The 26,234-nt window shown below is 51.3% G+C and overlaps 1 protein-coding gene across 1 annotated transcript; it reads left to right on the top strand.

Moving 5' to 3' along the window:
- Positions 1 to 622: 622 nt before the first annotated feature.
- On the top strand, positions 623 to 24,392 carry LOC138102247 (hormone-sensitive lipase-like; the record flags this gene model as incomplete). The annotated part of the gene is made up of 6 exons (XM_068999977.1): positions 623 to 724; positions 4,314 to 4,404; positions 7,781 to 7,926; positions 15,844 to 16,029; positions 18,725 to 19,028; positions 24,165 to 24,392. Coding segments are annotated over 6 exons (1,057 nt in total), but the record flags the coding sequence as incomplete, so codon positions are not given.
- Between the last annotated feature and the right edge of the window lie 1,842 nt (positions 24,393 to 26,234).

Genomic DNA, 26,234 nt, shown 5'->3' with positions numbered 1-26,234 from the left:
AATTTTGGGGATTTTTTTTGAATTTTTGGGGAATTTTTGGGCAAATTTTTGGGGGAATTCTTTTGGATCTTTTTCAGGAGCAGGAGGAGGAGGAAGAATTTTTGGAGTGGGGTTTTTGGTAATTTGGGGCATTTTTATTGAATTTTTGGGCAATTTTTGGGGCATTTTTTTGGCAATTGTTGTGATTTTTTTTTTTTGAATTTTCGGGGAATTTTTGGGGACTTTTTGGGGAATTTTTTTGGAACTTTTTCAGGAGCGAGCAGGAGGAGGAAGAGGAGGAATTTTGGAGTGGGGTTTTTGGTAATTTGGGGCATTTTTACTGAATTTTTTGGGCAATTTTTGGGGCATTTTTTTTGGCAATTGTTGTGATTTTTTTTTTTGAATTTTCGGGTGAATTTTTGGGGACTTTTTGGGGAATTTTTTTTGGAACTTTTTCAGGAGGAGGAGGAGGAGGAAGAGGGGGAATTTTGGAGTGGGGTTTTTTGGTAATTTGGGGCATTTTTATTGAATTTTTGGGCAATTTTTGGGGCATTTTTTTTGGCAATTGTTGTGATTTTTTTTTTTGAATTTTCGGGAAATTTTTTGGGGACTTTTTGGGGAATTTTTTTTGGATCTTTTTCAGGAGGAGGAGGAGGAGGAAGAGGAGGGCATCAGCGAGGTGGTGCTGCGGGAGTACAGCACGATGCACAACGGCTGCTTCTACGGGCGCTGCCTCGGCTTCCAGGTGAGCGGGGAGCGGTTGGGGCCACTTTGGGGAATTTCGGGGATTTTTGGGAATTTTTTCGGATTTTTTGGGAATTTTTTGGATTTTTTGGGGGGAACTTTTAGGGATTTTTTAACAATTTTTGGGAGTTTTTTGGAATTTTTCTGAGTTTTTTGACAATTTTTTGGGGAACTTTTTGGGGAATTTTTTGGAATTTTTTGGAATTTTTTGGAGTTTGTTGACAATTTTTGGGAATTTTTGGAGTAATTTTGGGGAATTTTTAGGGAATATTTTGGGGATTTTTTGGGGAATTCTTTGGAATTTTTGGGGATTTTTCGGGATTTTTTTTGGGAATTTTTGTAGTAATTTTTGGGAATTTTTGGGGAATTCTTTGGGATTTTTTTTGGATTTTTAGGGAATTTTTTTGGGATTTTTTAAAAAATTTTTTGGGATTTTTGGAAATTTTTAGGGAATTTTTGCAGAATTTTTGGGGGTTTTTTTCGGAATTTTTTTCAGAATTTTTGGAGAATTTCTAGGGGAATTTTTTGAATTTTTTAGGGAATTTTTGGGGAAGTTTTTGAGGAATTTTTGGGGATTTTTTGGGGATTTGGGGAATTTTTTGGGTTTTTTTTGAGGAAGTTTTGGGAATTTTTGGGGGGATTTGGGGAATTTTTTGGAATTTTTAGGGAATTTTTGGGGATTTTTGGGGGGGAATTTTTTGAGTAATTTTTGGGGGTTTTTAGGGATTTTTTTTTGAATTTTTGGGAATTATTTTGGGATTTTTCGGGGAATTTTTGGGGAATTTTTGAGGAATTTTTGGGGAACTTTTGGGGATTTTTTTGAGAAATTTTTTTTTGATTTTTGGGAATTTTTGGGGATTTTTTGGAGAATTTTTGGGATGGAGGAATTGGTTGATTTTGGCTCTGTTGACCATTGGTCGGTCTTTGCTTGACCGTTGAGTTGGCCTTGACCATTGGTTGGTCTTGAGTTGACCCTTGGCCTAGTCTTGACCATTGGTTGGTCTTGAGTTGACCCTTGGCCTAGTCTTGACCATTGGTTGGTCTTAAGTTGACCGTTGGCCTGGCCTTGACCATTGGTTGGTCTTGGCTTGACCCTTGGCTTGGTCTTGACCATTTGTTGAGTTGGCCTTGAGTTGAGTTGACCATTGGTTGGTCAATCTTGGCTTGACCATTGAGTTGGCCTTGACCATTGGTTGGTTGGTCTTGGCTTCGTTGACCATTGGTTGGTCTTGAGTTGACCCTTGGCTTGGCCTTGACCATTGGTTGGTCTTGAGTTGACCGTTGGCCTGGCCTTGACCATTGGTTGGTCTTGAGTTGACCCTTGGCCTGGCCTTGACCATTGGTTGAGTTGGCCTTGAGTTGACCATTGGTTGGTCCATCTTGACTTGGTTGGTCTTGACCATTGAGTTGGCCTTGACCATTGGTTGGTTGGTCTTGGCTTGGTTGACCATTGGTTGGTCTTGAGTTGACCCTTGGCTTGGCCTTGACCATTGGTTGGTCTTGGCTTGACCCTTGACCTGGCCTTGACCATTGGTTGAGTTGGCCTTGAGTTGACCATTGGTTGGTCCATCTTGGCTTGGTTGGTCTTGACTTGACCGTTGAGTTGGCCTTGACCATTGGTTGGTTGGTCTTGGTTTGGTTGACCATTGGTTGGTCTTGAGTTGACCCTTGGCTTGGCCTTGACCATTGGTTGAGTTGGCCTTGAGTTGAGTTGACCATTGGTTGGTCAAAGTTGGCTTGGTTGGTCTCAGGTTGACCATTGGCCTAGAGTTGACCATTGGTTGGTTGAGCTTGGTTTCATTGACCATTGGCTTGGTCTTGAGCTCATTGACCATTGGCTTGGTCTTGAGCTCATTGACCATTGGCGTGGTCTTGAGCTGACCATTGGCTTGGTCTTGAGTTGACCGTTGGCCTGGTCTTGAGCTCGTTGACCATTGGCTTGGTCTTGAGCTCATTGACCATTGGCGTGGTCTTGAGCTGACCATTGGCTTGGTCTTGAGTTGACCGTTGGCCTGGTCTTGAGCTCGTTGACCATTGGTTGGTTGAGCTTGGCTTTGTTGACCATTGGTTGGTCTTGAGTTGACCGTTGGCCTGGTCTTGACTTCCTTGACCATTGCTTGGGTTCACCTTGACTTGACCACTTGTCTTGACCCCGATGACCCCTGATGACCCCCAATGACCCCCAATGACCACCACTGACCCCCAATGACCCCCAATGAGCCCCGATGACACCCAATGACCCTGATGACCCCCAGTGACCCCCAATGCTCCCCAGGGACCACCACTGACCCCTGCTGACCACCATTGACCCCTGATGACCCCCAATGACCCCAATGACCCCCAATGACCACCACTGACCCCCAATGACCCCCGATGACCCCCAATGACCACCAATGACCCCAATGACCCCCAATGACCCCCGATGACCCCAATGACCCCAATGACCACCACTGACCCCTGATGACCCCCAATGACCACCACTGACCCTTGATGACCCCCACTGACCCCTGATGACTGCAATGACCCCCAATGACCCCCAATGACCACCACTGACCCCTGATGACCCCCAATGACCCCTGATGACCCCAAATGACCACCACTGACCCCCGATGACCACCACTGACCCCCAATGACCCCGATGACCCCCAATGACCACCACTGACCCCCAATGACCCCAATGACCCCAATGACCCCCAATGACCCCCAATGACCCCAATGACCCCCAATGACCACCATTGACCCCTGATGACCCCCAATGACCCCCAATGACCCCCGATGACCCTGATGACCCCCAATGACCCCCAATGACCCCCAATGACCACCACTGACCCTTGCTGACCCTTGCTGACCCCCAATGACCACCACTGACCCCTGATGATCCTGATGACCCCCCCAATGACCTTCACTGACCCCCGATGACCCCAATGACCCCTGATGACCCCCAATGACCACCACTGACCCCCAATGACCCCCAATGACCCCCGATGACCCTGATGACCCCCAATGACCCCCAATGACCACCACTGACCCCTGCTGACCCCAATGACCCCCAATGACCCCAATGACCACCACTGACCCCCAATGACCCCCAATGACTCCCGATGACCCTGATGACCCCAATGACCCCCAATGACCACCACTGACCCCTGATGACCCTGATGACCCCCAATGACCCCCAATGACCCCCGATGACCCTGATGACCCCCAATGACCCCCAATGACCACCACTGACCCCTGCTGACCCCAATGACCCCCAATGACCACCATTGACCCCTGATGACCCCCAATGACCCCCAATGACCCCCGATGACCCTGATGACCCCCAATGACCCCCAATGACCCCCAATGACCCCAATGACCACCACTGACCCCCAACGACCACCACTGACCCCTGCTGACCCCAATGACCCCCAATGACCCCCAATGACCACCACTGACCCCCGATGACCACCACTGACCCCTGATGATCCTGATGACCCCCAATGACCTTCACTGACCCCTGATGACCCCAATGACCCCTGATGACCTCAAATGACCCCTGATGACCCCTGTTGCCCCCCGCTGACCCCGCTGCCCCCCGGTGTCCGCAGTTCGTGCCGTCCCTCCGGCCGTTCCTGCAGACCCTGGCCATCGGCCTCGTGTCCTTCGGGGAGAACTACCGCAGCCGCGACCCCGGCATCGGTGAATTTCGGGGGGGCCTGGGGGCATCTGGGGGCTCCTTGAACCAATTTTGGGGTCCTTGGGGGTCCCTGGGTGGATTTTGGAGGGTCCCTGGGTGGATCTGGGGAGTCCCTGGGTGGATTTTGGGGGGTCCCTGGGTGGATCTGGGGAGTCCCTGGGTGGATTTTGGGGGGTCCCTGGGTGGATTTGGGGAGTCCCTGGGTGGATTTGGGAAGTCCTGGGTGGATTTTGGGGGTCCCTGGGTGGATTTTGGGGGGTCCCTGGGTGGATTTGGGAAGTCCTGGGTGGATTTTGGGGGTCCCTGGGTGGATTTTGGGGGGTCCCTGGGTGGATTTGGGAAGTCCTGGGTGGATTTTGGGGGGTCTCTGGGTGGATTTTGGGGGGTCCCTGGGTGGATTTTGGGGGGTCTCTGGATGGATTTTGGGGGGTCCCTGGGTGGATTTTGGGGGTCTCTGGGTGGATTTTGGGGAGTTCCTGGGTGGATTTTGGGGGGTCCCTGGGTGGATTTTGGGGGGTCCTGGGTGGATTTGGGAAGTCCTGGGTGGATTTTGGGGGTCTCTGGGTGGATTTTGGGGGTCCCTGGGCGGATTTTGGGGGGTCTCTGGGTGGATTTTGGGGGGTCCCTGGGTGGATATTGGGGGGTCTCTGGGTGGATTTTGGGGAGTTCCTGGGTGGATTTTGGGAAGTCCTGGGTGGATTTTGGGGGTCCCTGGGTGGATTTTGGGGGGTCTCTGGGTGGATTTTGGGGGGTCCCTGGGTGGATTTTGGGGAGTTCCTGGGTGGATTTTGGGGAGTTCCTGGGTGGATTTTGGGGGTCCTGGGTGGATTTGGGAAGTCCTGGGTGGATTTTGGGGGTCCCTGGGTGGATTTTGGGGAGTTCCTGGGTGGATTTTGGGGGTCCTGGGTGGATTTGGGAAGTCCTGGGTGGATTTGGGGGATCCCTGGGTGGATTTGGGGAGTCCCTGGGTGAATTTTGGAGGTATCTGGGTTGATTTCGGGCTCCTTGAATGAATTTTGGGGTCTTTGGGGGTCCCTGGGTGGATTTGGGGGGTCCCTGGGTGGATTTTGGGGTGGATTTTGGGATCTCTGGATGGGTTTTTGGGCTCCCTGAGAATTTGGGGCTCCTGGGGTGGATTTTGGGCTCCTGGGGTGGATTTTGGGGTGTCCCTGAGGAGTTTTTGGGGTGCCAGGGGTGGATTTGGGGTGGATTTTGGGCTCCTGGGGTGAATTTTGGGGGTTCCTGAGGAGTTTTTGGGGTGCCAGGGGTGGATTTTGGGGGTTCCTGAGGAGTTTTTGGGGCGCCAGGGGTGGATTTTGGGGGTCCCTGAGGAGTTTTTGGGCTGCCAGGGGTGGATTTTGGGATCTCTGGATGGGTTTTTGGGGGTTCCTGAGAACTTTGGGGCTCCTGGGGTGGATTTTGGGGGTTCCTGAGGAGTTTTTGGGGTGCCAGGGAGGGGATTTTGGGGGTTCCTGAGGAGTTTTTGGGGCGCCAGGGGTGGATTTTGGGGGTTCCTGAGGAGTTTTTGGGGTGCCAGGGGTGGATTTTGGGGGTCCCTGAGGAGTTTTTGGGGCGCCAGGGGTGGATTTTGGGGGTTCCTGAGGAGTTTTTGGGCTGCCAGGGGTGGATTTTGGGGGTCCCTGAGGAGTTTTTGGGCTGCCAGGGGTGGATTTTGGGATCTCTGGATGGGTTTTTGAGGGTTCCTGAGAACTTTGGGGCTCCTGGGGTGGATTTTGGGGGTCCCTGAGGAGTTTTTGGGCTGCCAGGGGTGGATTTTGGGATCTCTGGTTGGGTTTTTGGGGGTTCCTGAGAACTTTGGGGCTCCCGGGGTGGATTTTGGGCTCCAGGGGTGGATTTTGGGGGTTCCTGAGGAGTTTTTGGGGTGCAGGGGGGGATTTTGGGGTGCCAGGGGTGGATTTTGGGGGTTCCTGAGGAGTTTTTGGGGTGCCAGGGGTGGATTTGGGGGTTCCTGAGGAGTTTTTGGGGTGCCAGGGGTGGATTTTGGGGGTTCCTGAGGAGTTTTTGGGGTGCAGGGGGGGATTTTGGGGTGCCAGGGGTGGATTTTGGGGGTTCCTGAGGAGTTTTTGGGGTGCCAGGGGTGGATTTTGGGGGTTCCTGAGGAGTTTTTGGGGTGCAGGGGGGGATTTTGGGGTGCCAGGGGTGGATTTTGGGGGTTCCTGAGGAGTTTTTGGGGTGCCAGGGGGGGATTTTGGGGTGCCAGGGGTGGATTTTGGGGGTTCCTGAGAACTTTGGGGCTCCCGGGGTGGATTTTGGGCTCCCGGGGTGGATTTTGGGGGTTCCTGAGGAGTTTTTGGGGTGCCAGGGGTGGATTTGGGGGTTCCTGAGGAGTTTTTGGGGTGCCAGGGGGGGATTTTGGGGTGCCAGGGGTGGATTTTGGGGGTTCCTGAGAACTTTGGGGCTCCCAGGGTGGATTTTGGGCTCCAGGGGTGGATTTTGGGGGTTCCTGAGGAGTTTTTGGGGCGCCAGGGGGGGATTTTGGGGGTTCCTGAGGAGTTTTTGGGGCACCAGGGGTGGATTTTGGGGGTCCCTGAGGAGTTTTTGGGGCGCCAGGGGTGGATTTTGGGATCTCTGGATGGGTTTTTGGGGGTTCCTGAGAACTTTGGGGCTCCTGGGGTGGATTTTGGGGGTTCCTGAGGAGTTTTTGGGCTGCCAGGGGTGGATTTTGGGATCTCTGGTTGGGTTTTTGGGGGTTCCTGAGAACTTTGGGGCTCCCGGGGTGGATTTTGGGCTCCAGGGGTGGATTTTGGGGGTTCCTGAGGAGTTTTTGGGGTGCAGGGGGGGATTTTGGGGTGCCAGGGGTGGATTTTGGGGGTTCCTGAGGAGTTTTTGGGGTGCCAGGGGTGGATTTGGGGGTTCCTGAGGAGTTTTTGGGGTGCCAGGGGTGGATTTTGGGGGTTCCTGAGGAGTTTTTGGGGTGCAGGGGGGGATTTTGGGGTGCCAGGGGTGGATTTTGGGGGTTCCTGAGGAGTTTTTGGGGTGCCAGGGGGGGATTTTGGGGTGCCAGGGGTGGATTTTGGGGGTTCCTGAGAACTTTGGGGCTCCCGGGGTGGATTTTGGGCTCCCGGGGTGGATTTTGGGGGTTCCTGAGGAGTTTTTGGGGTGCCAGGGGTGGATTTTGGGGGTTCCTGAGGAGTTTTTGGGGTGCCAGGGGTGGATTTTGGGGGTTCCTGAGGAGTTTTTGGGGTGCCAGGGGGGGATTTTGGGGGTTCCTGAGGAGTTTTTGGGGTGCCAGGGGGGGATTTTGGGGGTTCCTGAGGAGTTTTTGGGGTGCCAGGGGTGGATTTGGGGGTTCCTGAGGAGTTTTTGGGGTGCCAGGGGTGGATTTTGGGGGTTCCTGAGGAGTTTTTGGGGTGCCAGGGGTGGCTGCGGGGTCGCTTTTCACGAGCGGCAAATTCGCGCTGGACCCGGAGCTGCGCGGGGCCGAGTTCGAGCGCCTGACCCAGAACCTGGACGTGCATTTCTGGAAGAGCTTCTGGAACCTCACCGAGACCGAGCTGCTGGCGGTCAGCACCCCAAAAAAAACCCCAAAAAACGACTCGGGACCCCAAAAAACCCCAAAAATCCCACCTGGAAACCCCAAAAACACCAAAATACCCAAAAAAATCCCAGTAAAAGTCACCAAAATCCCATGAAATCACCCCAAAATCCCCCTGAGGTTCTGGAACCTCACCGAGACCGAGCTGCTGGCGGTCAGCACCCCAAAAAAAAACCCCCAAAAAACGACTCGGGACCCCAAAAAAACCCCAAAATCCCACTGGAAACCCCAAAAACACCAAAATACCCCAAAAAACCTCACTGAGGGACCAAAACCCCATGAAATCACCCCAAAATCCCCCTGAGGTTGTGGAACCTCACCGAGACCGAGCTGCTGGCGGTCAGCACCCCAAAAAAACCCCAAAAAACCACTCGGGACCCCAAAAAACCCCAAAAATCCCACCTGGAAACCCCAAAAACACCAAAATACCCCAAAAAACCTCACTGAGGGACCAAAACCCCATGAAATCACCCCAAAATCCCCCTGAGGTTGTGGAACCTCACCGAGACCGAGCTGCTGGCGGTCAGCACCCCAAAAAAACCCCCAAAAAACGACTCGGGACCCCAAAAATCCCCAAAAATCCCACCTGGAAACCCCAAAACCACCAAAATCCCCCAAAAAACCTCACTAAGAGGCACCAAAACCCCATAAAATCACCCCAAAATCCCCCTGAGGTTCTGGAACCTCACCGAGACCGAGCTGCTGGCGGTCAGCACCCCAAAAAAACCCCCAAAAAAGGACTCGGGACCCCAAAAAACCCCAAAAATCCCACTAGAAACCCCAAAATACCCCAAAATCCCCCAAAAAACCTCACTAAGAGGCACCAAAATCCCATGAAATCACCCCAAAATCCCCCTGAGGTTGTGGAACCTCACCGAGACCGAGCTGCTGGCGGTCAGCACCCCAAAAAAAACCCCCGAAAAACGACTCGGGACCCCAAAAAACCCCAAAAATCCCACCTGGAAACCCCAAAATACCCAAAAAAACCCACTAAGATGCACCAAAACCCCATAAAATCACCCCAAAATCCCCCTGAGGTTCTGGAACCTCACCGAGACCGAGCTGCTGGCGGTCAGCACCCCAAAAAAAAACCCCAAAAAAACACTCGGGACCCCAAAAAACCCCAAAAATCCCACCGGAAACCCCCAAAAAAACCCCAAAATACCCAAAAAAATCCCAGTAAAAGTTACCAAAACCCCATGAAATCACCCCAAAATCCCCCTGAGGTTGTGGAACCTCACCGAGACCGAGCTGCTGGCGGTCAGCACCCCAAAAAAAAACCCCAAAAAACGACTCGGGACCCCAAAAAACCCCAAAAATCCCACTGGAAACCCCAAAATACCCCAAAATCCCCCAAAAAACCTCACTAAGAGGCACCAAAATCCCATAAAATCACCCCAAAATCTCTCTGAAGTTGTGGAACCTCACCGAGACCGAGCTGCTGGCCGTCAGCACCCCAAAAAAAAACCCCAAAAAACGACTCGGGACCCCAAAAAAAACCCCAAAAATCCCACCTGGAAACCCCAAAATACCCAAAAAAACCCACTAAGATGCGCCAAAATCCCATAAAATCACCCCAAAATCCCCCTGAGGTTGTGGAACCTCACCGAGACCGAGCTGCTGGCGGTCAGCACCCCAAAAAAACCCCCAAAAAACGACTCGGGACCCCAAAAAACCCCAAAAATCCCACCTGGAAACCCCAAAAACACCAAAATACCCCAAAAAAATCCCAGTAAAAGTCACCAAAACCCCATGAAATCACCCCAAAATCCCCCTGAGGTTGTGGAACCTCACCGAGACCGAGCTGCTGGCGGTCAGCACCCCAAAAAAACCCCCAAAAACGACTCGGGACCCCAAAAAACCCCAAAAATCCCACTGGAAACCCCAAAATACCCCAAAATCCCCAAAAAACCTCACTAAGAGGCACCAAAATCCCATGAAATCACCCCAAAATCTCTCTGAGGTTGTGGAACCTCACCGAGACCGAGCTGCTGGCGGTCAGCACCCCAAAAAAAACCCCAAAAAACGACTCGGGACCCCAAAAAACCCCAAAAATCCCACCTGGAAACCCCAAAACCACCAAAATCCCCCAAAATCCCCCAAAATCCCCCAAAAAAACCAGTTAAGAGACACCAAAACCCCATGAAATCACCCCAAAATCCCCCTGAGGTTGTGGAACCTCACCGAGACCGAGCTGCTGGCGGTCAGCACCCCAAAAAAACCCCAAAAAACCACTCGGGACCCCAAAAAAACCCCAAAAATCCCACTGGAAACCCCAAAATACCCCAAAATCCCCCAAAAAACCTCACTAAGAGGCACCAAAATCCCATAAAATCACCCCAAAATCTCTCTGAAGTTGTGGAACCTCACCGAGACCGAGCTGCTGGCAGTCAGCACCCCAAAAAAACCCCCAAAAAATGACTCGGGACCCCAAAAAAACCCCAAAAATCCCACCTGGAAACCCCAAAATACCCAAAAAAACCCACTAAGATGCGCCAAAACCCCATGAAATCACCCCAAAATCCCCCTGAGGTTGTGGAACCTCACCGAGACCGAGCTGCTGGCCGTCAGCACCCCAAAAAAAACCCCAAAAAACGACTCGGGACCCCAAAAAACCCCAAAAATCCCACCTGGAAACCCCAAAAACACCAAAATACCCCAAAAAAATCCCAGTAAAAGTCACCAAAACCCCATGAAATCACCCCAAAATCTCTCTGAGGTTGTGGAACCTCACCAAGACCGAGCTGCTGGCCGTCAGCACCCCAAAAAAAACCCCAAAAAACGACTCGGGACCCCAAAAAACCCCAAAAATCCCACCTGGAAACCCCAAAAACACCAAAATACCCCAAAAAACCTCACTAAGAGGCACCAAAACCCCATAAAATCACCCCAAAATCCCCCTGAGGTTGTGGAACCTCACCGAGACCGAGCTGCTGGCGGTCAGCACCCCAAAAAAACCCCCAAAAAAGGACTCGGGACCCCAAAAAACCCCAAAAATCCCACCTGGAAACCCCAAAAACACCAAAATACCCCAAAAAACCTCACTAAGAGGCACCAAAACCCCATAAAATCACCCCAAAATCCCCCTGAGGTTCTGGAACCTCACCGAGACCGAGCTGCTGGCGGTCAGCACCCCAAAAAAAACCCCAAAAAACGACTCGGGACCCCAAAAAACCCCAAAAATCCCACTGGAAACCCCAAAAACACCAAAATACCCCAAAAAAATCCCAGTAAAAGTCACCAAAACCCCATGAAATCACCCCAAAATCTCTCTGAGGTTGTGGATCCTCACCGAGACCGAGCTGCTGGCGGTCAGCACCCCAAAAAAAAACCCCAAAAAACGACTCGGGACCCCAAAAAACCCCAAAAATCCCACCTGGAAACCCCAAAAAACCCCCCAAAAAACCCCAAAATCCGACCTGGAAACTTCGGGGTTTTTGGGTTTTTTTTGGGTTTTTTTGGGTTTTTTTTGGGGTGGTTTTTGGTTTGTTTGGGTTTTTAGGGGGGGGTGGTTCTGGTGGGGTTTTGGGGTGTTTTGGGGTTTTTTGGGGGGCTTTTTTTGGATTTTTTGGGGATTTTTTGGGTTTTTGGGGGGGGTTGGGGGTTTTTTGGGGGGTTTTTTTAGGTTTTTTTGGGGATTTTGGGGGGTTTTTTTTGGCTTTTTTGGGGGGACTTTTTTTGGATTTTTTTGGGATTTGGGGGGGTTTGGGGTTTTTTTTGGGCATTTTAGGAGGGCTTTTTTTTTTTTTTTTTGAGATTTTTGGGGTTTTTTTGGGATTTTTTTAGACTTTTTTTGTGCTTTTTTGGGGGGATTTTTTTTTTTTTTTGGGCTTTTTTGGGGCTTTGTTTTGGGCTTTTTTTTGGGCTTTCGTTTTTATTATTTCTTTTAATTTTTTTGGGCTTTTTGGGGATTTTTTGGGATTGTTTGGGGGTTTTGGGGGCTTTTTTTGGGCTTTATTTTGGGGATTTTTTGGGGGGATTTTGGGGGGGTTTTCTGTTTTTTTGGGGGGTTTTTTGGGCCTTTTTTGGGGCGTTTTTGGGGCTTTTTCTTTTATTTTTTGGGTTTTTTGGGGGGGTTTTTCTGGGCTTTTTTTTGGGCTTTTTTGGGGGGGGGGGGTTGGGGATTTTTTGGGCTTTTTTGGGGCTTTTTTTGGGGATTTTTTTTGGATTTTTTTGGGATTTTTTGGGATTTTTTGGGGGGATTTTTGGGCTTTTTTTGGGCTTTTTTTTTAGGATTTGATTGGATTATTTTGGGGTTTTTGGCGGGTTTTTTTGGGCTTTTTTGGGGCTTTTTTTGGGGCTTTTTTTTTATTATTTCTTTTAATTTTGGGGGGATTTTTGGGGGGGTTTTTGGCCTATTTTGGGGGGATTTTTTTGGGGGCTTTTTTTCGCTTTTTGGGGCTATTTTGGGCTATTTTGGTGCTTTTTTGGGGGGTTTTTTGGGCTTTTTTGGGGGTTTTTTGGGGCTATTTTTAGGGGATTTTTTTGGGGTTTTTTGGGCTATTTTGGGGCTTTTTTTTTGATTGTTTTGGGATTTTTTGGGTTTTTTTGGGAGGGCTTTTGGGGGGGTTTTGGGGGCTTTTTATTTGGTTTTTTGGGGTGTTTTGGGGGGGTTTTTTGGGGGTGGTTTTGGGGTTTTTTGGGGGGGTTCTGGTGGGGTTTTGGTGCTTTTTTTTGGGGTTTTTTTGGGGGGTTTTTTTTGGGCTATTTTTGGGCCATTTTTGGGCTATTTTTAGGGGATTTTTTTTGGTGTTTTTTGGGCTATTTTGGGGCTTTTTTTTTGATTGTTTTGGGATTTTTGGGGTTTTTTTGGGAGGGCTTTTGGGGGGGTTTTTGGGGCTTTTTATTTGGTTTCTTGGGGTGTTTTGGGGGGGTTTTTTTGGGGTGGTTTTGGGGTTTTTTGGGGGGGTTCTGGTGGGGTTTTGGGGTATTTTTCTTTTCCTTTTTTGGGGATTTTTGGGGGGATTTTTTTGGGACTTTTTGGGGGGATATTTTGGGGTTTTTCTGGGGTTTTTTTGGGCTTTTTTTTTCTTTTTTTGGGGATTTTTTGGGGGGTTTTAGTTTGGATTTTTTGGGGGTTTTTTGGGGGGATTTTTTGGGGGAGGGGTTTGGGGGGTTTTTGGGGCTTTTTTTGGGGCTTTTTTTTAATTATTTCTTTTAATTTTGGGGGGATTTTTGGGGGGGGTTTTGGGCTATTTTGGGGGGATTTTTTTGGGGTTTTTTTTGCGCTTTTTGGGGCTATTTTGGGCTATTTTGGTGCTTTTTTTTGGGTTTTTTTTGGGATGTTCAGGACATTTTGTCCACCCCTGACCCCGCCGTGTCCCCCCCCGGCAGTCGGTGGCCTCGCTGGCGGCCGTGCCGGTGGCCCGGGATTTTTTGGGGATTTTTTGGGGATTTTTTGGGGATTTTTTGGGGATTTTTTGGGGGGTTTTTTGGGGGGGTTTTTTGGGCTATTTTTGGGCTATTTTTAGGGGATTTTTTTTGGTGTTTTTTTGGCTATTTTGGGGCTTTTTTTTTGATTGTTTTGGGATTTTTTGGTTTTTTTTGGGAGGGCTTTTGGGGGGGTTTTGGGGGCTTTTTATTTGGTTTCTTGGGGTGTTTTGGGGGGGTTTTTTGGGGGTGGTTTTGGGGTTTTTTAGGGGGGTTCTGGTGGGGTTTTGGGGTATTTTGGGGGGTTTTTTTGGGGCTGTTTGGGCCATTTCAGCCCCCCTGACCCCGCCGTGTCCCCCCCCGGCAGTCGGTGGCCTCGCTGGCGGCCGTGCCGGTGGCCCGGGATTTTTTGGGGATTTTTTGGGGGATTTTTTGGGGATTTTTTGGGGATTTTTTGGGGGGTTTTTTTGGGGTTTTTTTTTTGGGCTATTTTTGGGCTATTTTTGGGCTATTTTTAGGGGATTTTTTTTGGTTTATTGGGGCTATTTTGGGGCTTTTTTTTTTGATTGTTTTGGGATTTTTTGGTTTTTTTGGGGAGGGCTTTTGGGGGGGTTTTTGGGGCTTTTTATTTGGTTTTTTGGGGTGTTTTGGGAGGGTTTTTTTGGGGTGGTTTTGGGGTTTTTTGGGGGGGTTCTGGTGGGGTTTTGGGGTATTTTTCTTTTCCTTTTTTGGGGATTTTTGGGGGATTATTTTTGGATTTTTTTGGGGGGATATTTTGGGGTTTTTCTGGGGTTTTTTTGGGCTTTTTTTTTCTTTTTTTTGGGGATTTTTTGGGGGGTTTTAGTTTGGATTTTTTGGGGATTTTTTGGGGGGATTTTTTGGGGGGGGGTTTTGGGGGGTTTTTGGGGCTTTTTTTGGGGCTTTTTTTTAATTATTTCTTTTAATTTTGGGGGGATTTTTGGGGGGGTTTTTGGGCTATTTTGGGGGGATTTTTTTGGGGTTTTTTTTGCGCTTTTTGGGGCTATTTTGGGCTATTTTGGTGCTTTTTTTTGGGTTTTTTTTGGGATGTTCAGGACATTTTGTCCACCCCTGACCCCGCCGTGTCCCCCCCCGGCAGTCGGTGGCCTCGCTGGCGGCCGTGCCGGTGGCCCGGGATTTTTTGGGGATTTTTTGGGGATTTTTTGGGGATTTTTGGGGGGGGTTTTTTGGGGGGGTTTTTTGGGCTATTTTTGGGCTATTTTTAGGGGATTTTTTTTGGTGTTTTTGGGGCTATTTTGGGGCTTTTTTTTTGATTGTTTTGGGATTTTTTGCGTTTTTTTGGGAGGGCTTTTGGGGGGGGGTTTTGGGGCTTTTTATTTGGTTTCTTGGGGTGTTTTGGGAGGGTTTTTTTGGGGTGGTTTTGGGGTTTTTTGGGGGGGTTCTGGTGGGGTTTTGGGGTATTTTTCTTTTCCTTTTTTGGGGATTTTTGGGGGGATTTTTTTGGGACTTTTTGGGGGGATATTTTGGGGTTTTTCTGGGGTTTTTTTGGGCTTTTTTTTTCTTTTTTTGGGGATTTTTTGGGGGGTTTTAGTTTGGATTTTTAGGGGGTTTTTTGGGGGGATTTTTTGGGGGGTTTATTTGGGGGTTTTTGGGGCTTTTTTTTTGGGCTTTTTTTTTATTATTTCTTTTAATTTTGGGGGGATTTTGGGGGGGGGGTTTGGGGCTATTTTGGGGGGATTTTTTTGGGTTTTTTTTGCGCTTTTTGGGGCTATTTGGGGCTATTTTGGTGCTTTTTTTGGGGGTTTTTTTTGGGGCTGTTTGGGCCATTTCAGCCCCCCTGACCCCGCCGTGTCCCCCCCGGCAGTCGGTGGCCTCGCTGGCGGCCGTGCCGGTGGCCCGGGATTTTTTGGGGATTTTTTTGGGGGTTTTTTTGGGCTTTTTTGGGGGGGTTCTTTTGGGGCTTTTTGGGCCTTTTTTGGGCTTTTTTGGGGCTTTTTCTTTTCCTTTTTTGGGGATTTTTGGGGGGATTTTTTTGGGATTTTTTGGGGGGATATTTTGGGGTTTTTCTGGGGTTTTTTTGGGCTTTTTTTTTCTTTTTTTGGGGATTTTTTGGGGGTTTTTTGGGGGGATTTTTTGGGGGGGGTTTTTGGGGCTTTTTTTGGGCTTTTTTTTTACTATTTCTTTTAATTTTGGGGGGATTTTGGGGGGGGGGTTTGGGGCTATTTTGGGGGGATTTTTTGGGGGTTTTTTTTTGCGCTTTTTGGGGCTATTTTGGGCTATTTTGGTGCTTTTTTGGGGGGTTTTTTTGGGGCTGTTTGGGCCATTTCAGCCCCCCTGACCCCGCCGTGTCCCCCCCCCCGGCAGTCGGTGGCCTCGCTGGCGGCCGTGCCGGTGGCCCGGGATTTTTTGGGGTTTTTTTTTGGGGGTTTTTTTGGGCTTTTTGGGGGGGGATTTTTTTGGGGATTTTTTGGGGGGGTTTTTGGGTATTTTTGGGCCATTTCAGCCCCCCTGACCCCGCCGTGTCCCCCCCCGGCAGTCGGTGGCCTCGCTGGCGGCCGTGCCGGTGGCCGTGTGCCGCGCCCTGGCCGTGCCCCCCGAGCCCCTGCAGTTGCCCCTGGCCCGGGACCCCTCCCAGAGCGTCACCATCGCCCCCCCCGGGGCTCACACTGGCCCGGGGCCGGTTCACCTGCGGCTGCTCTGCTACCACCTGCGCCAGGGCCAGGTGCGCCTTTGGGGCCGGTTCCCGCGAATTCGGGCAAATTCGGGCAAATTCGGGCAAATTCGGGCAAATTCGGGAACGTTCGGGCGAATTCGGGGGGATTTGGGGAGGATTTGAGGGGGTTTAAGGGGATTTTTTGGGGTTTTAAGGGGGGTTTTTGGGACGTTTGAGGGGATTTTTGGTGGTTTTCGAGGGGTTTGGAAACATTCGGGGAAATTTGGGAAGATTTGAAGAAGATTTGGGAAGATTTGGAGATTTGAGGGGATTTGAGGGGATTTTGGGGGGTTTTAAGGGGGATTTTGGGGGTTTTAAGGGGGATTTTTGGGACGTTTGAGGGGATTTTTGGTGGTTTTCGAGGGGGTTTGGGGGGGTTTGGAAACACTCGGGGAAATTTGGGAAGATTTGGAGAAGATTTGGGAAAATTTGGAGAAGATTTGAGGGGGTTTAAGGGGATTTTTGGGGGTTTTAAGGGGGTTTTTGGGGGTTTTAAGGGGGGGTTTTGGGACGTTTGAGGGGATTTTTGGTGGTTTTCGAGGGGTTTGGAAACATTCGGGGAAATTTGGGAAGATTTGGAGAAGATTTGGGAAGATTTGGAGATTTGAGGGGATTTGAGGGGATTTTTGGGGGTTTTAAGGGGGGGTTTGGGGTTTTAAGGGGGGTTTTTGGGACGTTTGAGGGGATTTTTGGTGGTTTCTGAAGGGGTTTGAGGGTGTTTGGAAACATTTGGGGGAATTTGGGAAGATTTGGAGAAGATTTGGGAAGATTTGGAGAAGATTTGAGGGGATTTGAGGGGATTTTTGGGGGTTTTAAGGGGGGGTTTGGGGTTTTAAGGGGGGTTTTTGGGACGTTTGAGGGGATTTTTGGTGGTTTTCGAGGGGGTTTGGGGGGGTTTGGAAACACTCGGGGAAATTTGGGAAGATTTGAAGAAGATTTGGGAAAATTTGGAGAAGATTTTTGGGGGTTTAAGGGGATTTTTGGGGGTTTTAAGGGGATTTTTGGGGGTTTTAAGGGGGGGTTTTGGGACGTTTGAGGGGATTTTTGGTGGTTTTCGAGGGGGTTTGGGGGGGGTTTGGAAACATTCGGGGAAATTTGGGAAGATTTGGAGAAGATTTGGGAAGATTTGGAGAAGATTTGAGGGGGTTTAAGGGGATTTTTTGGGGTTTTAAGGGGGGGGTTGGGGTTTTAAAGGGAATTTGGGGACGTTTGAGGGGATTTTTGGTGGTTTCTGAAGGGGTTTGGAAAAATTGGGGAAAATTGGGGAAAATTTGGGGAAGATTTGAGGGGATTTTGGGGGGTTTTAAGGGGGATTTTGGGGGTTTTAAGGGGGGTTTTTGGGACGTTTGAGGGGATTTTTGATGGTTTCTGAGGGGGTTTCTGAGGTTTGGAAACATTCGGAGAAATTTGGAGAAGATTTGGAGAAGATTTGGGAAGATTTGGGAAAATTTGGAGAAGATTTGAGGGGATTTCAGGGGATTTTTTGGGGTTTTAAGGGGGGGGTTGGGGTTTTAAAGGGAATTGGGGGACGTTTGAGGGGATTTTTGGTCATTTTCGAGGGGGTTTGGGGCAAACTGGGGAAAATTTGGGATGATTTGAGAAGATTTGGGAAAAATTGGAGAAGATTTGAGGGGATTTTTGGGGGTTTAAAGGGGGGATTTTGGGATTTTAAAGGGAATTTGGGGACGTTTGAGGGGATTTTTGGTGGTTTCTGAAGGGGTTTGGAAAAATTTGGGAAAATTGGGGAAAATTTGGGGAAGATTTGAGGGGATTTGAGGGGATTTTTTGGTGTTTTAAGGGGGGTTTTGGGGTTTTAAAGGGAATTTTGGAACGCTTGACGGGATTTTTGGTGGTTTCTGAGGGGATTTGGGGCAAATCCGAGGCGATTTGGAGAAGACTTGGGGCAAGTTTGAGGCAATTTGGGGTGGATTTGAGGCGATTTGGGGCAAATTCGAGGCGATTTGGGTGGATTTGAGAGGATCTGGGGGAGATTTGAGGGGATTTGGGGCAAATTCGAGGCGATTTGGGTGGATTTGAGGCAAATTTGAGGCGATTTGGGTGGATTTGAGAGGATCTGGGGGAGATTTGAGGGGATTTGGGGCAAATTCGAGGCGATTTGGGGTGGATTTGGGGAAAATTTGAGGCGATTTGGGGCAAATTCGAGGCAATTTTGGGCAAATTTGAGGCGATTTGGGTGGATTTGGGGCAAATTCAAGGCGATTTGGGTGGATTTGGGTGGATTTGAGGCAAATTTGAGGCGATTTGGGTGGATTTGAGGCAATTTGGGGCAAATTCAAGGCGATTTGGGTGGATTTGAGGGGATTTGAAGCAAATTCGAGGCGATTTGGGTGGATTTGGGTGGATTTGAGGCAAATTCGAGGCGATTTGGGGCAAATTCGAGGCGATTTGGGTGGATTTGGGTGGATTTGAGGCAAATTCGAGGCGATTTGGGGCAAATTCGAGGCGATTTGGGTGGATTTGGGTGGATTTGAAGCAAATTCGAGGCGATTCGGGGTGGATTTGAGGCAAACTCAACGCAATTTGGGGACATCTGAGAGGATTTCGGGTGCATTTCCCGCCATCTCCTTTTCCCACCCCACCCCCCCGATATTTCCCCCCCCATTTCCCACCCATTCTGCACCATTTTTTTCAGCACATCCCCCCCTTTTTTCCCCCCTCTCTCCCCCCCCCCCCATTTTTTCAGGACTCGGCCGCTCTCAGCGCCCTGACCCGCCCGGACGGGGGTCCCTGGACCCCTCCCCAATTTCGCTGGCGCCGGGGGCCCCCCCTGCCGCCCTCGCCGGGGCTCCTGGTGCATTTCCACGGCGGCGGCTTCGTGGCTCAGACCTCGCGCTCCCACGAGCCCTATTTGAGGGGGTGGGCTCGGGACCTGGGGACCCCCATCCTGTCCGTGGATTACGCCCTGGCCCCCGAGGCGCCCTTCCCGCGAGCCCTCGAGGAGTGTTTCTATGCCTACTGCTGGGCCCTGAGGCACTGCCGCCTCCTCGGTGCGTGCCCCGGGGGGGTTCGGGGCGAATTCGGGGGGGTTTGGGCAAATTTCGGGGGGTTCGGGGCGAATTTCGGGGGGTTCGGGGGAAATTTGGGGCTGGCGGGATGGAGTTGAGAAGGGGTTTGGGGAGGTTGAGAGGGAGGGAAAGGGTTAAAATGGGCGGGGGAGGGGCTTGGGGGAGCGGTGGAGAAAATTTGGGGGGTCCTGGATAAAATTTGGGGGGATTTGGGGGGGATTTTGAGGGTCTTGGGTTGATTTTGGGGGCATTTTGGGTTGATTTTGGGGGGGTTTGGGGGCATTTTGGGGGGTTTTGAGGGGATTTTGGGGGGTTTTGAGGGGATTTTGGGGCGTTTCTACGCCTACTGCTGGGCCCTGAGGCACTGCCGCCTCCTCGGTGCGTGCCCCGGGGGGGTTTGGGGCGAATTCGGGGGGGTTTGGGCAAATTTCGGGGGGTTCGGGGCAAATTTCGGGGGGTTCGGGGCGAATTTCGGGCCGGCGGGATGGAGTTGAGAAGGGGTTTGGGGAGGTTGAGAGGGAGTGAAAGGGTTAAAAAGGGCGGGGGAGGGATTTGGGGGAGTAGCAGATAAAATTTGGGGGGTCCTGGATAAAATTTGGGGGGATTTGGGGGGGATTTTGAGGGTCTTGGGGGGATTTTGGGGGGATTTTGAGGGGATTTTGGGGGATTTAGAGGGGATTTTGAGGGGGATTTTGGGGGGTTTTGGGAGGATTTGGGGGGGTTTTGAGGGTCTTGGGTTGTTTTGGGGGCGATTTTGGAGGGTTTTGAGGGGTTTTGAGGGGATTTTGAGGCGTTTTGAGGGGATTTTGGGGGGTTTTGAGGGGATTTTGAGGGGGATTTTGGGGGGTTTTGAGGGGATTTTGGGGCGTTTCTACGCCTACTGCTGGGCCCTGAGGCACTGCCGCCTCCTCGGTGCGTGCCCCGGGGGGGGTTGGGGCGAATTCGGGGGGGTTTGGGCAAATTTCGGGGGGGTTTGGGCAAATTTCGGGGGGTTCGGGGCAAATTGGGGCCGGCGGGATGGAGTTGAGAAGGGGTTTGGGGAGGTTGAGAGGGAGGGAAAGGGTTAAAATGGGCGGGGGAGGGATTTGGGGGAGTAGCAGATAAAATTTGGGGGGTCCTGGATGAAATTTGGGGGGGTTGGGAGGATTTTGGGGGGGATTTTGAGGGTCTTGGGTTGATTTTGGGGGGATTTTGAGGGGATTTTGGGGGATTTAGAGGGGATTTTGAGGGGGATTTTGGGGGGTTTTGGGAGGATTTGGGGGGGTTTTGAGGGTCTTGGGTTGTTTGGGGGGATTTTGGAGGGTTTTGAGGGGATTTTGAGGGGGATTTTGGGGGGTTTTGAGGGGATTTTGGGGCGTTTCTACGCCTACTGCTGGGCCCTGAGGCACTGCCGCCTCCTCGGTGCGTGCCCCGGGGGGGTTTGGGGCGAATTCGGGGGGGTTTGGGGCAAATTTCGGGGGGTTGGGGCAAATTTCGGGGGGTTCGGGGCAAATTTGGGGCCGGCGGGATGGAGTTGAGAAGGGGTTTGGGGAGGTTGAGAGGGAGTGAAAGGGTTAAAATGGGCGGGGGAGGGATTTGGGGGAGTAGCAGAGAAAATTTGGGGGGTCCTGGATAAAATTTGGGGGGATTTGGGGGGGATTTTGAGGGTCTTGGGTTGATTTTGGGGGGATTTTGAGGGGATTTTGGGGGATTTAGAGGGGATTTTGAGGGGGATTTTGGGGGGTTTTAGGAGGATTTTGGGGGGTTTTGAGGGTCTTGGGTTGTTTTGGGGGCGATTTTGGGGGGTTTTGAGGGGATTTTGAGGGGGATTTTGAGGCGTTTTGAGGGGATTTTGGGGGGTTTTGAGGGGATTTTGAGGGGGATTTTGGGGGGTTTTGGGAGGATTTTGGGGCGTTTCTACGCCTACTGCTGGGCCCTGAGGCACTGCCGCCTCCTCGGTGCGTGCCCCGGGGGGGTTTGGGGCGAATTCGGGGGGGTTTGGGCAAATTTTGGGGGGTTCGGGGCAAATTTGGGGCCGGCGGGATGGAGTTGAGAAGGGGTTTGGGGAGGTTGAGAGGGAGTGAAAGGGTTAAAAAGGGCGGGGGAGGGATTTGGGGGAGTAGCAGAGAAAATTTGGGGGGTCCTGGATAAAATTTGGGGGGATTTTGTGGGGGATTTTGGGGGGGATTTTGAGGGTCTTGGGGGGATTTTGAGGGGATTTTGAGGGGATTTTGGGGGATTTAGAGGGGATTTTGAGGGGGATTTTGGGGGGTTTTGGGAGGATTTGGGGGGGTTTTGAGGGTCTTGGGTTGTTTTGGGGGCGATTTTGGAGGGTTTTGAGGGGATTTGGGGGGATTTTGGGGGGTTTTGAGGGGATTTTGGGGCGTTTCTACGCCTACTGCTGGGCCCTGAGGCACTGCCGCCTCCTCGGTGCGTGCCCCGGGGGGTTTTGGGGCGAATTCGGGGGGGTTTGGGCAAATTTGGGGGAAATTTGGGGAAAAATTGGGGAAAATCTGGGGAAAATTTGGGGAAAATTTGGGGAAAATTTGGGGAAATATTGGGCGGTTTGAGGCTTTTTGTCCCCAGTGTCCCCAGTCCCATTTTTTCCCATTTTCCCCCATTTTTTTTCCCAATTTCCCCCCATTTTTTCCTCAGTGATGTCCCCAATCCCATTTTTCCCCTTTTTTTCCTGATTTCACCCATTTTTCCCCCATTTTTTCCAAGGTCCTCCATCCCATTTCCCCCCATTTTTGCCCAATTTCCCCCCATTTTCCCCCAATCCCATTTTTCCCCATTTTCCCCAATTTCCCCCCATTTTTCCCCAGTCCCATTTATGCCCCTTTTCCCCCCATTTCCCCCCATTTTCTCCCCATTTCCCCCCATTTTCCCAATTTCCCATTTTTCCCAATTTCCCCCCTTTTTTTCCGATCCCCTTTTTCCCCATTTTCTCCCCATTTTCCCCCAACCCCATTTTTCCCAATTTCCCCCATTTTCCCAATTTCCCCCCATTTTCCCCCAACCCCATTTTTCCCCATTTTCCCCCATTTTTCCCAATTTCCCCCCTTTTTTTTCCAATCCCCTTTTTCCCCATTTTCCCCCATTTTCTCCCCATTTTCCCCCAATCCTATTTTCCCCCCATTTTTCCCAATTTCCCCCCTTTTTTTTCCAATCCCATTTTTCCCAGTTTTTCACCATTTTCGCCCCAATCCCATTTTTCCCCCATTTTCCCCAATTTCCCCCCATTTTTCCCCAACCCCCTTTTTCCCCAATTTTCCCCCATTTTCCCCAATTTTTTCCCCATTTCCCCCCATTTTTCCCAATTTCCCCCCTTTTTTTTCCAATCCCATTTTTCCCAGTTTTTCACCATTTTCGCCCCAATCCCATTTTTCCCCATTTTTCCCCATTTTTCCCCATTTTCCCCCAATCCCATTTTTCCCCATTTTCCCCCATTTTTCCCAATTTCCCCCCCATTTTCCCCCAACCCCGTTTTTCCCCATTTTTCCCCATTTTTCCCAATTTCCCCCCTTTTTTTCCGATCCCCTTTTTCCCCATTTTCCCCATTTTCTCCCCATTTTCCCCCAACCCCATTTTTTCCCAATTTCCCCCCATTTTTCCCCATTTCCCCCCATTTTCCCCCAATCCCATTTTTCCCAATTTCCCCATTTTTCCCCATTTCCCCCCATTTTCCCCCAATCCCATTTTTTCCCAATTTCACCCGTTTTCCCCCCATTTTTCCCCCCCAGGCTCGACGGGCGAGCGCGTGTGCCTGGCGGGCGACAGCGCCGGGGGCAACCTGTGCCTGGGGGTGGCTCTGCGGGCGCTGGCCCTGGGCGTGCGCGGGCCCCGGGCGCTGCTGGCCCCGCTGGCCACCACTGGCCCCCACTGGCCACCACTGGCCCCCACTGGCCACCACTGGCCCCGCTGGCCACCACTGGCCCCCACTGGCCCCCACTGGCCCCGAGACCATTTTTCCCATTTTTCCCCATTTTTCCCCGATTTTTCCCCATTTTTTTCAATGTCCCCAGTCCCGTTTTTCCCATTTCTTCCCCCATTTTCCCCCTATTTGTTCTCAATGTCCCCGAGACCATTTTCCCCATTTTCCCCCATTTTCCCCCATTTTTACCCAATCCCATTTTCCCCCATTTTTCCCAATTTCCCCCCATTTTTTCCCCATTTTTCCCCAATCCCATTTTTCCCCATTTTCCCCAATTTCCCCCCATTTTTCCCCAACCCCCTTTTTCCCCAATTTTCCCCCATTTTCCCCAATTTTTTCCCCATTTCCCCCCATTTTTCCCAATTTCCCCCCTTTTTTTTCCAATCCCATTTTTCCCAATTTTTTGCCATTTTCACCCCAATCCCATTTTTCCCCATTTTTCCCAATTTCCCCCCATTTTCCCCCAATCCCATTTTTTCCCAATTTCACCCGTTTTCCCCCCATTTTCCCCCCCAGGCTCGACGGGCGAGCGCGTGTGCCTGGCGGGCGACAGCGCCGGGGGCAACCTGTGCCTGGGGGTGGCTCTGCGGGCGCTGGCCCTGGGCGTGCGCGGGCCCCGGGCGCTGCTGGCCCCCGCTGGCCACCACTGGCCCCCACTGGCCACCACTGGCCCCCACTGGCCACCACTGGCCCCCACTGGCCCCCACTGGCCCCGAGACCATTTTTCCCATTTTTCCCCATTTTTCCCCGATTTTTCCCCATTTTTTTCAATGTCCCCAGTCCCGTTTTTCCCATTTCTTCCCCCATTTTCCCCCTATTTGTTCTCAATGTCCCCGAGACCATTTTCCCCATTTTCCCCCATTTTCCCCCATTTTTACCCAATCCCATTTTCCCCCATTTTTCCCAATTTCCCCCCATTTTTTCCCCATTTTTCCCCAATCCCATTTTTCCCCATTTTCCCCAATTTCCCCCCATTTTTCCCCAACCCCCTTTTTCCCCAATTTTCCCCCATTTTCCCCAATTTTTTCCCCATTTCCCCCCATTTTTCCCAATTTCCCCCCTTTTTTTTCCAATCCCATTTTTCCCAATTTTTTGCCATTTTCACCCCAATCCCATTTTTCCCCATTTTTCCCAATTTCCCCCCATTTTCCCCCAATCCCATTTTTTTCCCAATTTCACCCGTTTTCCCCCATTTTCCCCCCCAGGCTCGACGGGCGAGCGCGTGTGCCTGGCGGGCGACAGCGCCGGGGGCAACCTGTGCCTGGGGGTGGCTCTGCGGGCGCTGGCCCTGGGCGTGCGCGGGCCCCGGGCGCTGCTCGCCGCCTACCCCGTGACGCTGGTCCGGGCGGCCGCGTCGCCCTCGCGGCTGCTGACGCTGCTGGACCCGCTGCTGCCGCTGGGGGTGCTGTGCCAGTGCCTGGGGGCCTACGCGGGTGAGAGATTTGGGGTGAAAAACGGGGGATTTGGGAAAAACGGGGACATTGGGGAAATGGGGGATTTGGGATTGAGGAAAAATGGGGGGAAATTGGGGAAAATGGGGAAAAATGGGATTGGGGAAAATGGGGGGTGCTGTGCCAGTGCCTGGGGGCCTACGCGGGTGAGAGATTTGGGGTGAAAAACGGGGGATTTGGGAAAAATGGGGGATTGGGGAAATGGGGAAATAATGGGGAAAAATGGGGGAATTGGGAAAATGGGGAAAAATGGGACTGGGGAAAATGGGGGGTGCTGTGCCAGTGCCTGGGGGCCTACGCGGGTGAGAGAGGGGGATTTGGGGTGAAAAACGGGGGATTTGGGAAAAATGGGGGATTTGGGAAATGGGGAAATAATGGGGAAAAATGGGGGAATTGGGAAAATGGGGAAAAATGGGACTGGGGAAAATGGGGGCGAAATTGGGAAAAATGGGGAAAATGGGGGGTGCTGTGCCAGTGCCTGGGGGCCTACGCGGGTGAGAGATTTGGGGTGAAAAACGGGGGATTTGGGAAAAACGGGGACATTGGGGAAATGGGGAAATAATGGGGAAAAATGGGGGAATTGGGAAAATGGGGAAAAATGGGACTGGGGAAAATGGGGGGTGCTGTGCCAGTGCCTGGGGGCGTATGCAGGTGAGAGAGGGGATTTGGGGTGAAAAACGGGGGATTTGGGAAAAATGGGGACATTGGGGAAATGGGGGAATAATGGGGAAAAATGGGGGAATTGGGAAAATGGGGGAATTGGGAAAATGGGGGATTTGGGAAAATGGGGGGTGCTGTGCGAGTGCCTGGGGGCCTACGCGGGTGAGGGATTTGGGGTGAAAAACGGGGAGTTTGGGAAAAATGGGGACATTGGGGAAAATGGGGAAATAATGGGGAAAAATGGGGAAAAATGGGACTGGGGAAAATGGGGGGAAATGGAGGGAAAAATGGGGGAAATGGAGGGAAAAATGGGGGGAAATTGGGAAAAATTGGGGGAAAAACGGGGATTGGAGACATTGGGGAAAAATGGGGGGGAATTGGGAAAAAATGAGAGGAAATGGGGAAAAATGGGGAAAAATTGGGATGGGGGAAAAATGAGGGGAAATTGGGAAAAATGGGGGAAAATGGGGAAAAATGGGATTGGGGAAAATGGGGGGTGCTGTGCCAGTGCCTGGGGGCCTACGCGGGTGAGAGATTTGGGGTGAAAAACGGGGGATTTGGGAAAAATGGGGACATTGGGGAAATGGGGAAATTGGGGAAATGGGGACATTGGGGAAAATGGGGGAATTGGGAAAATGGGGGAATTGGGGAAAATGGGGGATTTGGGAAAATGGGGGGTGCTGTGCCAGTGCCTGGGGGCCTACGCGGGTGAGAGAGGGGATTTGGGGTGAAAAACGGGGGATTTGGGAAAAATGGGGACATTGGGGAAATGGGGGATTTGGGAAATGGGGAAATTGGGAAAATGGGGAAAAATGGGACTGGGGAAAATGGGGGGTGCTGTGCCAGTGCCTGGGGGCCTACGCGGGTGAGAGAGGGGATTTGGGGTGAAAAACGGGGGATTTGGGAAAAATGGGGACATTGGGGAAATGGGGAAAAATGGGGGAAAAATGGGATTGGGGAAAATGGGGGGAAATTGGGAAAAATGGGGAAAATGGGGGGTGCTGTGCCAGTGCCTGGGGGCCTACGCGGGTGAGGGAGGGGATTTGGGGTGAAAAACGGGGGATTTGGGAAAAATGGGGACATTGGGGAAATGGGGAAATTGGGGAAAATGGGGAAAATGGGGAAAAATGGGAAAAAAAGGGGGGAATTGGGAAAAAATGGGGA

Source organism: Aphelocoma coerulescens, unplaced genomic scaffold (genome assembly GCF_041296385.1).
Source record: "Aphelocoma coerulescens isolate FSJ_1873_10779 unplaced genomic scaffold, UR_Acoe_1.0 HiC_scaffold_646, whole genome shotgun sequence".
Taxonomy (NCBI): domain Eukaryota; kingdom Metazoa; phylum Chordata; class Aves; order Passeriformes; family Corvidae; genus Aphelocoma; species Aphelocoma coerulescens.
The sequence above is the reverse complement of the archived record's forward strand: the minus strand, read 5'-3'. Positions and strand labels throughout refer to the sequence as shown.